The sequence below is a fragment of the Gorilla gorilla genome, chromosome 13 (genome assembly GCF_029281585.2).
Source record: "Gorilla gorilla gorilla isolate KB3781 chromosome 13, NHGRI_mGorGor1-v2.1_pri, whole genome shotgun sequence".
Classification (NCBI taxonomy): Eukaryota; Metazoa; Chordata; class Mammalia; order Primates; family Hominidae; genus Gorilla; species Gorilla gorilla.
Window position 1 is genome coordinate 79,935,691 of NC_073237.2, and position 15,915 is coordinate 79,951,605.

The 15,915-nt window shown below is 36.3% G+C and overlaps 1 protein-coding gene across 6 annotated transcripts in view; it reads right to left on the reverse strand.

Moving 5' to 3' along the window:
- Nucleotides 1–242: 242 nt before the first annotated feature.
- Nucleotides 243–15,915, reverse strand: part of GKAP1 (G kinase anchoring protein 1) — an 83,754-nt gene continuing 68,081 nt past the window's right edge. For 2 of the 6 annotated variants that reach the window (XM_055350849.2, XM_063696494.1), the window contains 4 exons: nucleotides 10,608–10,678; nucleotides 10,028–10,105; nucleotides 7,779–7,822; nucleotides 250–391 (listed from right to left, as the gene is read on the reverse strand). In XM_055350849.2, the coding sequence (XP_055206824.1) occupies nucleotides 361–391; nucleotides 7,779–7,822; nucleotides 10,028–10,105; nucleotides 10,608–10,678 (224 nt within the window). In that variant the 3' untranslated portion in view covers nucleotides 250–360. Of the gene's footprint in view, nucleotides 392–7,498; nucleotides 7,823–10,027; nucleotides 10,106–10,607; nucleotides 10,679–15,915 lie in introns of those variants that run through there. The other 4 variants (XM_019034273.4, XM_019034272.4, XM_055350851.2 and 1 more) reach the window with 3 other exon arrangements.

Consider the following 15,915-nt stretch of genomic DNA (forward strand, 5'->3'; position numbering starts at 1 on the left):
AGGGGCATGGTCTAAGGCAGGCCAAATTGTGTTTATTCTTCCTTTTTTTTCTACATTTCAATTTATTCTTTTCTGAGTTTTACACCAATTATCTTGTTAGAGATGCATATTTGTTTTAGTCCTAAGAAATACTTGACTGCCTTGACAGAGCTGTTTGTCAAGCAGATTAAGCTTCTCCAAAGATACGAAAACTAATGAAAAAAAAGTTTAAACTTACATTCAGAACTCTTAGTCCTTAAGTAGTGGTGTGCTGATAAATGTTTAAGAAATGGCTGGGGTGGGGAAGGGGGTGCATTTGTAGCTTGTATCATTTGCCAATTTCCATGCTGTAAATATTCCACCATATTCAATTTCAAGATATCAATATGATACGACATTACTCAGTATGAACCTGGGAAAAGATGCACACAATCAACGCTCTAAAGCAAGTAAGAGCTATGGCCAATGCATTACTGTGATCTTAAATCACAGATTACTACTCAGCATATAGTATTCCCAATTGTAGTCATGTATATTTTTTAAAGTACACTTTTAAAATTTACATGGTGTTCAAAAATTCCCCCTTTTGCTCATTATTTATCAAAAGGGCAAAATCGAGAATATTTTTAAAATCACAAAAAAGGCAAAATAAACATTTAGAGTCTTCCAGGGCCCCAGACACATCCATATGTTTTTAAGAGGGAGGAAAAAGCCTAATTGTTTCTTCCTGGAAATATTTAAATAGTTTATTTTATTTAAGGGTCTAGGGTCTAGGATTATTTTAGTTTTCTAACATAACATGTAACTGCCTTATGGAGAGTATTTAAGATAAGAGATGCTTGCAAACAGTCCCCCTTTTAAGAATTAATTTTGTGATATATATTATGTGGTACATAAAGCACATCATATATATAATTTAGATATATATTAAGATATGCATAAATATATAATTGTATCCAAGGTCAAGGAATAGAACCAGCAGCCCAAAAGATTACCCTGGTGTGTCTCTTCCTATCATAATCCTCTCCCAGCCCCTAGAGATAAACAATAAAATGACTTTCATGATAATCATGTATTTGATTTTGTATGTTATCATCTGTAAAATATCAATATGTAATTAATTTTGCCTATTTTCAAATTTCATATGTCTAAAATCATACTATTTGTATTTTTTCTTTCTTCTTTCACATAGTATTGTTTGAGATCCATCCATATTGTTACTATATAGGGGAGGCTTGTTAATCTATTTCAGATGGATTTATTTTCCCCAGTTTTTTACTATAACAAATGATGCTTCTATGAATATGTACATAAGATTCTTCAGGGTATACATACTTAAGGGTGGAATTGCTGGGTTATGAGATCCATGAATCTTCAGCTTTGCAAGGTAATGCCAAAATATGTTCCAAAATGGTTGTAACAATTTACACTACCGCCAGTTCTGTAAGAGAATTTTGGTTGGTCCCAAATTTCACCAATCCTGGTTATTATCAGACTTTTAAATTTTTGCCATGTTGGTAGAGGAATTCTTTGTTGGGTAGAGTGTTCTGTATATGTCTGTTTGATCCAATTGGTTTATTCTGTGGTTCTATTTTCCTTATCTTCGGTGTGGTTGTTCTATTTAATGTGGAGAGTGGGATATTGAAGTCTCCAACTATCATTGTAGAACAATTTCTCCATTCAATTCTATTAGTTTTTGCTTCATAAATTTTGATAGTTTACTAGATGCATAAATGTTTATTATATCTACTTGCTGTATTGAACATTTTATTAATATATAAAATCTTCTTTGTCTCTTGCAACCTTTTTTGACTTAAAGTCTATTTTGTCTGATATTATGTAGCCATTTCTATTCTCTTTAGGTTACTATTTGCGTGGAATATCCATTTCTATCCTTTCGCTTTCAACCTATTTGTGTCTTTGGGTCTAAGCAAGTGTCTTGTGGAGAGCATTTAGTTGGATCATGGTTTTTATCTACATCCATTTTGCCAGTCTCTTTTGATTGGATTATTTAGTCCATTTACATTTAAAGTAATTACTAATAAGAAAAAACTGCTGTCATTTTGCTGTTTATTTTCTATATGCCTTATAGCGTTTTGATTTCTCATTTCCTGCATTACTGTCATTTAAATTCTTTCTGTGTATGTTCTTTGTTTTGTTTTTGTTTTTGTTTTTGTTTTTTGAGGCGGAATTTCACTCTTGTTGCCCAGGCTGGAGTGCAATGGCACAATCTCAGCTCACTGCAACCTCCACCTCCTGGGTTCAAGTGATTGTTCTGCCTTAGCATCCCAAGTACATAGGATTGCAGGCCATTTAGATTTTTCTTTATGTGAAGAGCCTAATATTGTTTTTTCTCTACTTTTTTATGGTAGGGAATACATATAACATAAATACACATAGCATAAAATTTAAAATCTTCATCATTTTTAGGTGTACAGTTTAGTGACATAAAGTATATTCATATTGTACAATTATCACCACCATCCGTCTCCCATCAGGTCCAGGGCTTTTCTTTCTTAAAACAAAAGTTTGATTATTGATTCAATCTTCTTACTAGGTATAGGTCTATTAAAAATTTCTATTTATTTGTGGTTTAATCTCGGTGAATTTTCTGTTTCTAGTAATTTTTCCATTTCATCTAGGTTATCGAATTTGTTGGTGTACAATTGCTCATAGTACTCTTATCCTTTTTTATTTCTGTAGAATTTGTAGTAATGTTCCCATTTTGATTTCTCATTTTAGTAATTTGAGTCTTCTTCCTTTTTTTCTTAATCTAGCTGAAGTCGATTTTGTTAATCTTGTAGAAAAACCAACTTTTGGTTTTGTTAATCTTCTCTATTATTTTTCTCTTTTTTTATTTAATTTATCTCTGCTTTAGTCTTTGGATTCCTTCCTTCTACTAGCTTTAGGTTTAGTTTGTTCTTCTTTTTCTAATTCCTTACTTTGCAAAGTTGGGTTGTTGATTTGAGATTTCTTATTTTTTAATATAAACACTTATAGTAATTTCCCCCTTAGCACTGCTTTCACTGTGTTCCATAGGTTTTGGTATTTTGTGTTTTTGTTTTCATTTGTCTCTAAGTATTTTGCAACTTCTTTTGTAATTTCATCTTTGTTCCATTGGTTAAGAGTGTGTTAATTTCCACAAGTTTGTAAATTTTTCCATTTTTCTTTTGTTACTGATATCTAACGTCCTATCTTTGTGGCTGGACAAGATACTTTGACATCTATCTTTTGAAGTCTATTGATGGAAGATGAGTCAGATGAGACCAAAAAAAAAAAAAATGGAAAGTCTTTTGAGACTTAGCTTGTGGCCTAATATATGGTCTGTCCTGGAAAATGTTCCATATGCACTGGAGAAAAAATAGGTATTCTGTTGTTGGGTAGAGTGTTCTGTATATGTCTGTTTGATTCATTTGGTTTATTCTGTGGTTCAAGTCCTCTATTTTCCTTATCTTTGGTGTGGTTGTTCTATTTATTATTGAGAGTGAGATATTGAAATCTCCAACCATCATTGTTGAGCTATTTCTCCAATTCTATTAGTTTTTGCTTTGTATATTTTGATAGTTTGTTATTAGATGCATAAATGTTTATTATATCTACTTGCTGTATTGGACATTTTAATACATAATGTCTTGTCTGTTGCAACCTTTTTAGACTTAAAGTCTATTTTGTCTGATATTATGTAGCCACTTCTATTCTCTTTAGGTTACTATTTGTGTGGAATATCCATTTCTATCCTTTTACTTTCAACCTATTTGTGTCTTTGGATCTAAATCAAGTGTCTTGTGGAGAGCATTTAGTTGCAGGTGTCTTTGGATCTAAAGCGTCTTGTGGAGAGCATTTAGTTGGATCATGGTTTTTATCTACATCCATTTTGCCAGTCTCTGTCTTTTGACTGGATTATGTAGTCCATTACATTTAAAGTAATTACTGATAAGACTTCTGTCATTTTGCTGTTTTCTATACGCCTTACAACTATATTCCTTTGCAATGTTCATATAACCTCATGGGAGGGGCCAGACATATATAAGCAATGATGACAATTTCATTACCTTTGCGTTTTTTTCTTCAAAGACTGTCGTGAAGTGGAATTTTTCATATAAGCCTGGTTTTGGAGGCCAAGACCGGCATTTTAGAAAATTTTAAGTTCAGGGGTACATTGCAGGTTTGTTACATAGCTAAGCTTGTGTCACAGGAGTTGTACAAATTATTAAATCACCCAGGTACTAAGCCTAGTACCCACTGGTTATTTTTCCTGATCCTCTCACTCCTTCCACTCTCCACCCTCTGGTAGGCCCCAGTGTATGTCGCTCCCCCTATGCATTGATGTGTTTTCATTTAGCCCTCACTTGTTAAGTGAGAACATGAGGTATTTGGTTTCCTGTCCCTGTGTTAGCTAAGGATACTGGCCTCCAGCTCCATCCATGTTCCTGCAAATGACACAATTATGCTGTTTGGTTTTTTTTTAATGGCTGCATAGTATTTATCGTGTATTTGCACCACATTTTCTTTATCCAGTCTGCCATTGATGGCCATTTAGGTTGATTCCACATTTTTGCTATTGTGAACAGTGCTACAATGAACACATGTGTGCATGTGTCTTTATGACAGAACGATCTATATTCCTCTGGATATATACCCAGTAATGGGACTGCTGGGTCAAATTGTATTTCTGTTTTTAGTTATTTGAGAAATCGCCACACTATCATCCTCAATGATTGAACTATTTCACACTCCCACCAAGAGTGTATAAGCATTCCTTTTTGTCCACAACTTCACCAGCCATCTGTTATTTTTTGACTGACAGCAGCCATTCTTACTGGTGTGATGTGGTATCTCACTGTGATTTCAATCTGCCTCTCTCTAATGATCAGTGATGTTGAGCTTTTTTTTCATGATTGTTGGCTGTATGTCTTCTTTTGAAAAGTGTCTGTTCATGTCTTTTGCCCACTCTTTAATGTTTTTTTTTTTTCTTGTAAATTTAAGTTCCTTATAGATGCTGGATATTAGACCTTTGTCAGATGCATAGTTTGCAAAAATTTTCTCCCATTCTGTAGGCTGTCTGTTCACTCTGTTGACAGTTTCCTTTGCTGTGCAGAAGCTCTTTAATTAGATCCTGTTTGTTAAATTTTGCTTTTGTTGCAATTGCTCTTGGTGTCTTTATCATGAAATCTCTGCCTGTTTCTATGTCCAGAATAGTACTGCTTAGGTTGTCTTCCAGAGTCTTTACAGTTTGGAGTCTTACATTTAAGTCTTTAATCCATCTTAATTTTTGCATATGGTGTAAGGAAGGGGTCCAGTTTCTGTTTTCTGCATATGGTTAGCCAGTTATCCCAGCACTATTTATTAAATAGGGAATCCTTCCCCCATTGCTTATTTTTGTCAGGTTTGTTAAATATCAGACAGTTGCAGGTGTGCGGCCTTATTTCTGGGTTACCTATTCTGTTCAATTGAAGACCAGCATTTATGTGTTCATCTTTGTTATCACACACACAAAATTGTATTTTACTTTTATTTTTTTGAGACAGCGTCTTGCTCTGCTGCCCAGGCTGGCATGCAGCAGTGTGATCTCAGCTCACTGCAACCTCCACCTCCGGGGTTCAACCGATTCTTGTGCCTCAGCCTCCCCAGTAGCTGGGACTATAGGCATACACCACCACAACTGGCTAATTTTTGTATTTTTAGGAGAGACAGGATTTCACCATGTTGCCCAGGCTGGTCTGGAACTCCTGGCCTCAAGTGATCCACTTGCCTCAGCCTCCCAAAGTGCTGGGATTACAGGTATGAGCCACTGTGCCTGGCCTAAAATCCTGTATTTTAATGAATCATAATTGTATTTTATTGCCTCTACTAAAAACAGTTGAATCCCATAAACTACTAATTATTATAGCAATTGATTAGACTAGTGAAAAATCTCTCTTTTATTCCTCCTACACACCAAAGCCCCCGCCGACTTTTTTTTTTTTTTTTGAGACAGTGTCTTACTTTGTTGTCCAGGCTGAAGTGCAGTGTTGCAATCACGGCTCACTGCAGTCTCAACCTCCCAGGCTGAAGCAATCCTCCCACCTCAGCCTCCAAAGTAGCTAGGACCACAGGCACATGCCACCACAACTGGCTGATTATTTAAAAATTCCTCATAGGAATGGGTTCTCACTATGTTGCCCAGACTGGTCTTGAACTTCTGGACTCAAGTGATCCTTCCACCTCAGCTTCCTAAAGTGTTGGGATTACAGGCATGAGCCACCAAACCCAGCTACAAATACTCTTTCTATTCCCAGTGAGTCATGTTATTATTCTCAAGCCAAATTGTTTTTGTTTGTTTGCAATCTGTACACTTTTTTTTTCTTGTTTTACTGCATGAGGTAGGATCATCTATACAGTATTGACATGGGGGAAGTGTGGAGATGAGACAATCTTGGCTTAGCCCTTATCTTATGGTGAAAGCATTCACAGACATTATTATTATTAGTTTTATAGAGACAGGGTTTCGTCATGTTGCCCAGGCTGGTTACGAACTCCTGGGCTCAAACAATCCATCCGCCTCAGCCTCCCAAAGTGCTGGGATTACAGGTGTGAGTTACTGCACCCAGCCCTAATTCTTTTCTTTCTTTGTCATCCGTTCAGTGTTAAGATCACAGCTTACTGCATCCTTGACCTCCCAGACTCAAGTGATCCTCTCACCTCAGCCTCCTGCGTAGCTGGGGCTACAGGCACATGCCACCATGCCTGGCTAATTTTTTTTTTAGAGACAGGATCTCACCATGTTGCCCAGGATGGTCTTGAACTCCTGGGCTCAAGTGACCCTCCTACCGCTGCCTCCTAAAGTGCTGGGATTACAGGCATGAGCCACCATTCCCAGCCCACAGACTGTTTTTCATTCTGCCTGCCTGGACCGCCTGTCAATAAATTTACAGAAAAAATATCTACCCTTTAAAAGCTATTTCATGCAAGTTTTCTCCATCTCCAAACAATGTGATTTCACACTCTACTATCTATGGTAATTATTTTTTGCTCTTGTTTTACCCACCCCCACCTTTTTTTTTTTTTTTTTTTTTTTTTTTGAGACAGAGTCTCTCTGCGTCACCCAGCTCACTACAACCTCTGCCTCCCAGGTTCAAGCGATTCTCCTGCCTCAGCCTCCCGAGTAGCTGGGATTACAGGCGCACACCACCATGCCTGGCTAATTTTTATATTTTTAGTAGAGACGGGGTTTCACCATGTTGGCCAGGCTGCTCTCAAACTCCTGGCCTCAAGTGATCTGCCCACCTTGGCCTCCCGAAGTGCTGGGGTTACAGGTGTTAGCCACCACACCCAGCCTAACCACTCCCACCTTCTACTTCCCCCAAGCATAAGCTATTTGAGGGTATCAGCCATATTTCATCTTGCACGTCCTGCAGGGTTTAGTGTGCGGAAAGTGCTGAGAAAATTTTCACTTAACTGAAAGGACCCAACTGATTGGCTGTGCTGTAAGCAAAAATACTTTCATTTCATGTTTCTGAAACTTAACAAATCAAACGTATTAGTGGAAGAGTAAATTAATTTTATTGACTGATGAAAAACTAAAGTGATAAGAAGTATGGATAGTAGACAACCACTGAATTCTGCTGGAATTCACTATTTCTTCTTTTTCACTTTAAGCCAAAAGAAATAAAATTATAGACCATTAGGGAGCTAGCTGCTTTTAGTTCCTTCAACAAAAACTGCATAGTTTAGCAGTTGCACAGCATTAAATATATACAACTTTGCAAAATCCTGGAAGTTTTAAACTTTGTGTTGACTTCAAAGGCTAATGTAATCACCTACACTGGTCGGATTCAGAGTTTCTTTTACCTTTTCTGCCACCCTGTAAAAAAAAAAAAAAAAATAGGGAAAATTATTTACGACATACCATTTTGGGACCACTTCATTTAAAAAATATAGACCAAAGGCATCTTGGGGTATGAGAAGGAAGCAATTTCTTTTTTGATTTTGTTGTAAATTTGAGTGTACATACCTACATTATTTTAATATGGTTATTTTTTATAAATGGTTAAGGTTTGTTTTAGAAAAGTTACTTCTATTTGAATAAGAGTCTTGCCTTAGTAAGCTCACCGATATCTTATTTTTTTAGAACTCATTTTGACTGTTCCAGAATTAAAAATGAAGTTTTTGATCAATACTAAAATAAACAGTACACTTAATTTGTTCCATATGATCAGCAAATTTAGTAATTCAGTTCATTACCTTTTGGGTAATTCAATTTATAATTCAAGTTCTGTCGAGTTTTGCTCACATTAGCATTAGAAATTTATTTTGTTCATTAGTGGATTGAAAACTAGGTTATGCTTTTCATATTGCTTAGTTGCATATATAAATTTGTATTTAATTTGCTCCATATGAAACATCATTTGTGGTATTTGACTTGAGCCAAAGCAAAGGAAAGGCAGCATAAAGGACAAGAAGGGTTTTACATAAATATTTTAACATAACATAACATAACGTTTTCTGTTTTATTCTGATTTAAAAAACAAATACTCATTATAGAAATATGGAAAGTACAAACATGCAAAGAATAAAATTAAAATCATCAATAGCTACTCTACCCCCTTCAATTTAACCATAAATAATGGTTTAATGTATTTACTTTATAACAGTTGTATGTATAGTTTTTCCCATTTTTATAAAACTATGGCAATGGTGTCCGAACTTAGTTGATCATCAGAATTACCTAAGCAGTAATATTTTTAGAATTCTGACATCTAGGCTTTGTCCCACACCTATTTAATTGGCTAACAATCTTTAATTCAAAGTTTCCAAGTGATTCCAATGATCAGCCAAGTTTGGGAACTACCTTTTCCGTGGAAGTGCATCTCTCAAAGAGAGGTGGTTGTATCAGGGGCATATGGAGCTCAGACTCATTTGATAATGATGGCAGTTTCTCTTTGTTTCTTTCATTCTTTTTCTGACTATAATAACCATTTCAACATCAACATTATAAAACAAAATGAAACAATACTCGAGCATAAGAATGCTGTCATTCACTCCTGACCATATAAAAATTTTGCCAAGATTTATTCAGAGAAAAACAGTATGAATAGGTTTTTTGGAACAGGAGATGTGTAATGACATGTATTAAAAACAAGATTTATTTCCAGTTAGCAGAAAAATAAAAATAAACTTAGCAAAAATATTTTTTGAAATAGATACCCACCCACTATACATAAAACTCCTACCATGCTTCTTGATGAGATTTCTTAAAAATCCAAAACAACAAACACACAAGAATCCTTTTCAAGGTATCCCAGGTAAAGGGAATTCTCTTTCTGGGACTGATTCAGTTTTAAAGCCACGGCTAATCAACTGCTATGTTCTCCACACCATGAGTGGCTTTTGAGATTTTTTGGCTATGATTCCAGTTAATGTATTTTATATTATGATTTAGAAACACATATATATACACACACATAAATATATCTCACACACACACACACACACACACACACACACACAAAAGCACTGGTATTTTTAATTGCTTCATCCTGGAACAAACTGCTCAATGCTAGCTTGTAAATGCAGAAGAAATGACAGAGTTAGAAAATCACTATTTTGCAATCACAAAAAAAGGCACAAATATCAATGGATGCTAAAGCCACTAGATGAAAAGGGTATTCATACAATCTCAAAGTATCACCTCACATATTAATTATAAAAGGGAAAATATATATTTACAATGGAGATATCTAGGAGATATCACTGTATCCAAGTGATCAACCTTATAAACAGGACAATTGTCCTTTTGTGCCTTTCCCCAATATGATTCAATGGCATGTATGCTGTATCATCTATGTAGTACCAAGAATTTTCGTGAATTATGCTAGTTATTGCTGTATATACCAATGTCTAGAATAACATCTTCTACATTGTAAATTATATGACCGATAATAAAATTATCAATATATTTAGTGAATAAATTTTGGCCTAAGAATAAAATACTGCATTTATTCTCACACAGTATCTACTCCAAATGTATTATTTGTGATAAAAACACTTATAAATTATAAAAGCATACCTGGTATTTGGCTAACTCTGCTTGTAATACTTTCACTTTAGATCTTTCTTGTTCTAATGCAGCATGAAGTGAAGTCACCTATAACCAAATATTCAATAAGAAAAAATTTGGGGGGTTTTTGGCAAATACTCAATTCTTAACATATTCACAATGATAGGTTTTTGACAACTAAATGGATGAGTAACAGAGAAGCTCCCCCCATAATTTCCATTTGGTATTGTACACAGCTCTATGTTAAAGATGGGGCAAACTGTCCTGAGAGAAGAAGACAATAAGGATGTGAAGGGGAGAAAAATCAAGCCCAGATACAGGGTAAGTTCTATCTGCTCTTTCTGTCTCTAAATTCATGGTTCATTAAAATACAGCCTTATCATCTCCCATTCTTCAGGGGGAAGGACATACCTACCTCTTTTAGTGCTGTAAACAGTATCTTCATTCATGGGCTATTACATAATAATAAAGTATAATTTATACTACTTCCTTACAGTGTTGATGAGCTGTATTTGTTTAGTTAAGTTTAATAATTCAAGACTAAAGACAGCTTAAGAAAACCAGTCATGTATGCTCCACAGTTCCTTACCTGAATAGTGAGCTCATTCTTGATACTTTGTGATTCATCAACTTGCAGAAGTATTTCTGCCTTATCTTTCACTGACAAAAAAGGAAAAACAGCAGTATAGATTTTCCAGTCACCCAAATACTTCAACAATACTTCAGGGAACTAAGACATAGCAGTGCAATTAGAACAATGATTTCTTGTCATACTTAAAGAATCTACTTCTTGACCTTGCACAGCTCTTACTTTTCACTGGTAAATTCTTTTTTGTTTGTTTGTTTTACATTTTCACCAGTAAATTCTGATCATCATCACCACAGCATTTTTTTCTTAGAAATTTTACATTTTCTGTGGTGTTAAAATATTTATTGCTGGGCATGGTGGCTCACACCTATAATCCCAGCACTTTGGGAGGCCAAGGTGGGCAGATCACTTGAAGCCAGAAGTTGGAGACCAGCCTGGCCAACACGGCAAAACCCTGTCTCTACTAAAAAATATTATATAAAAATTAGCCAGGTGTGGTGGCGGATGCCTGTAATCCCAGCTACTTGGAAGGCTGAGGCATAAGGATCCCTTGAACTGGGGAGGTGGTGGTTGCTGTGAGCCAAGATGGTGCCACTGCACTCCAGCCTGGGCGACAGAGAGAGACTCTGTCAATAAAAAAATACATATTTTTTAATTGCACAAATATGGTGCAAGATTAATTTTTACATCTACTCTAAATAGGACAAGGATACAAGGAAACAAAATTTCACATATGGAAAAAACTTTATAAATACCTTGACTAATCTTAAGGCATGATTTTAAAAACAATTATGGTAGCTCACACCTGTAATCCTAGCACTTTGGGAGGCTGAGGCAGGCAGATCACCTGAGGTCAGGGGTTCAAAATCAGCCTGGCCAACATGGCAAAATCCTGTCTCTAGTAAAAACACAAATATTAGCCAGGTATGGTGGCACATTCTTGTAATCCCAGCTACTCGGGAGGCTGAGACAGGAGAATCACTTCAACCCATGAGGTGGAGGCTGCAGTAAGCCAAGCTCACGCCACTGCACTCCAGCCTGGGTGACAGAGTGAGATTCGTCTCAAAATAAATAAATAAAAACAATGTAGAGGGCTTTTTTGTTGAATTGTTGGGGTGGTGAGCATACTATAATGCCAACAAAATTATATTTCTCTGAATAAGTTTTCATACCAATAAGGCAATGTCAATTAAATGTAGCTCATATGATCACAAATGATCATATGACATGTGTGGTCTCTTAGAACTATTCATTTTTTCTAGAGGCTTCTCTCTCTTGGGAGAAGCGAGGTATCTATACTTTGGCCCTATGTTTCCTAAGCTTCAGAAATTTTCACATGGCTGAGAACTTCCTTAACTCATGGTAATGGCTAATGTATGAAAAACTAACTCCTCACTTTGAAAACAAACTAGGAGAGACTAGAGAGGTAAAATTGTAATAAAATTAGCAAAGGAGGAAAATGAGTACTGATATCACCACAGCTCTGCCAATGTAAGATTGTAGTTCAAATTCATTTTCATAGTTTAATATGATAAGATGAAACACCCTATCAAGAATCAATTCAGTCTCTCAAGAATCAACCTGGGAACTTTTACAAATTATGCTTTCTACTCCTCCATCCCCAGGATTATAAACACTTGCTGAAAACTAGTGATTTTAAAGAGTTATGTAATATTTCAATTACAATCAGTTCTCCTATAATGCTTGTTTTGAAACACAAATTTGTTTCAATGAGGTTGATGTATTAGGTAACAACTTGAACATAACACAAATTTTCAATACACTTATGTACAATTTTATGAACAGAGAAAACCACACCCACATGTACTCCTTGAATATCTACCAGCTACCTTGGTTCACTGTGTATTAGGAAACACACCCATCTGGTCTGACAACTTTCCATCCTTCCACCATGCAGCAGTAACACACAAGCTATAACCCTTCTGAGACCTACTTCCCCACAAGCAAACTTCAGGTTTTCTTCAAGGTAAAGTGCCATATTTATGTAATATTTATGTATTTAACCATTTTAACATGTGTAAAACTGTGTTACTGTTTTTGTTAGTTTCCCATCTTTTTTTCATGTGTCACTGACAACGATTTTAAGTGCTGTGCTTCTAACCTTCCTTTTTCTCGTAAGTATTGTGGGGATTTTTTGTTTCTTTGAGACAGGTGTATTAGGTCATTCTCACACTACTATAAAGAACTGCCTGAGAATGGGTAATTTATAAAGAAAAGAGGTTTAATTGACTAATAGTTCCACATGGCTGGGAGGCTTCAGGAAACTTACAATCATCGTAGAAGGCACCGCTTCACAAGGTGGCAGGAGAGAGAATAAGTGCTGAGCAAAGGGGGAAGCCTCTTATAACACCATCAGATCTCGTGAGAACTCACTAACATGAGAATAGCATGGGGGAAAGCACCCCCATGATTCAATTATCTCCATCTGGTCCCACCCTTGACAATTGGGGATTATTACAATTCAAGGTGAGATTTGGGTGGAGACACAGAGCCAAACCATATCAACAGGGTCTCACTCTGTTGCCCAGGCTGGAGTGCAGTGGCAGGATTACAGCAGTCTCAGCCTCCTGGGCTCATGCAATCCTCCCACCTTAGCCTTCCAAGCAGCTGGGACCATAGGCATGCACCACCATGCCAGGATAATTTTTGTACATATAATTTTTGAGACAAGGTTTTGCCATGTTGCCCAGGCTGGTCCCAAACTCCTGGGCTCAAGCAATCTACCTGTCTCAACCTCCCAAAGCTGGGATTACAGGTGTGAGCCACTGTGCCTGGCCATCTTGTGTGATTTTGCAGAGACTAGTGATTTTTAGGAACACATGCTGCATTATTACAGAACTGACCATATTTACATTTACATTATAAGTGTTACAAGTATTTTCATGTAATGATCCTATATAAAATTCTACTTGGATTACTTATGCTATGGACACTGTTGTTACTGATAGCGATTTTTAATCTATTTTTGAGAGCAAGCTTTTATCAGTTAACTTTCTCAATTTCCACAGTGTTTTATGGGGAGAAAATATTATTTTATTTTTACATATTTAGAATTTATACATCCAATACGCAATGATACTCTTCATTTCTGCACTTAGAAATATATCTTCTAAATAACTTAATTTTTTATTTTCATAATTTTGTTCATTAAAAGACCCACATGGAGATCAATAACATGCACAGGTCTAAATTAATCTCAGGATGTAGACATCTAAATGTCCAAATAATGTTTTTCCCTGTAATTTTTTTTTTTTTTTGAGACAAAGTCTCACTCTATCAGCCAGGATGGAGTGCAGTGGCATGATCTTGGCTCACTGCAACCTCTGCCTCCTGTGTTCAAGTGATTCTTGCACTTCAGCCTCCCAAGTAGCTGGGATTATAGGCAAGCACCACCACACCTGGCTAATTTTTATATTTTTAGTAGAGACAGGGTTTCACCATGTTGTCCAGGGTGGTCTCGAACTCCTAACCTCAAGTGATCCACCTGCCTCGGCCTCCCAAAGTGCTGGGATTATAGGCATGAGCCACTGCGCCTGGCCTCCCCCGATAATTCTTTAACTTCTATTTGTGTAATAGTTAAGTTATAAAAAATATAAGGTTGAACCTACTTCAAGAGTATTCATTTTCTGTTCAACTGGACATGATTTCTGATTTTTACTCATTGTTTGACAACTATTTTGGAATGTAGTTTAAATTTTGTTTGGACAGTTATATTCCAAGTATAGTCATCCCTTGGTATACAATTGCTTGCAGGACGTCCCAAGGACACCAAAATCTAAAGATGCTTAAGTCCCTACTATAAAATGGTGTATATTTGCATAAAACCTATGCATATCCTTCTATATGCTTTAAATCATCTCTAGATTACTAGCTGGGCGCGGTGGCTCATGCCTGTAATCCCAACACTTTGGGAGGCCAAGGCGGGTGGATCACGAGGTCAGGAGATAAAGACCATCCTGGCCAACATGGTGAAACCCCGTCTCTAGTAAAAATACAAAAAAATTAGCCAGACGTGGTAGCAGGCGCCTGTAGTCCCAGCTACTTGGGAGGCTGAGGCAGGAGAACAGTGTGAACCTGGGAGGTGGAGCTTGCAGTGAGCGCCACCGCACTCCAGCCTGGGCAACAGAGAAAGGCTCCTTCTCAAAAAATAAATAAATAAATAAATAACAATTTTAAAAAATCATCTCTAGATTACCTATAATACCTAATATGGCATAAATGCTATGTAAATAGTTGTTACACTGTTATTGTTTAGGGAGTAATGACAAGAAAAAAGTCTGCACATGTACAATTTCAACAAATATATTTGTGATCCACAATTGATTGATCCACAGATGGGGAACCCACGGATATGGAGGGCTGACTATACCTTCACATCTGAAAACCATTTTTGGTATTTTGTTTTTTTCATTTTTCAAGGTGAATTTCACAATTTCTTAAGAGCTATACAATATTCACAGGAGCTATCTTTGGAGTTTCATTAGCATTTATTAACAGGAAAACTGTTGATTACATTTAATTTTGTCTATTCAGAGAAAGATTTTCTCCTTTATGTCTTAATCTGTGTTTCTTTTGTGGTTTATAATTTCCTTTGCCTAAGTCTCATACTAAAAAATTAACATATATTTCTTTTTCTATTATGAATGGAAAATTTTCATAAAACTTTCAAGATAAATGTCACTAGGTATATACACAGTGAGAAATGCAACTGATTTGGCAGGCTTTTGTATATCAGCTTTACTAATCTTATCATCTGCAATCATTTTTTCTATTGATTTCCTTGGCTTCCTGCTGGTAACCTCTTGTCAAAAGTCTACAGAGTAGCAGCAAAAGTATGAAGAGCAGTGGGGAGGGGAGAGGGAAATAAGGAAACAAAAAGGAAAACCTAAAGTGATGACAGGCTGCCTCCTTCAATAACTGAAAAAGCAGAATCCTAAGCAAATGTTAGGCTTGTTTTCCCTCTAAATATAGTTCAGTAAGTTATAAGAATTGAAATTTTAAGAGTTTCTTTTACCTGAATAGTTATAAACTGGTATAAAACTAAGGTGCTGTAAGAGTGACCTGTAATAATAACTTTATCAGCAACTATCCAGCATTTTTTTTTTTTTTTTTTGAGACAGTCTTGCTATGTTCCCCAGGCTGCAAGTACAGTGGTGCAATCTCGGCTCACTGCAACCTCTGCCTCCAGAGTTCAAACAATTCTCATGCCTCAGTTTCCCAAGCAGCTGGGATTACAGGTGTGCACAACCACGCCTGGCTACTTTTCTTATTTTTAGTAGAGATGTGG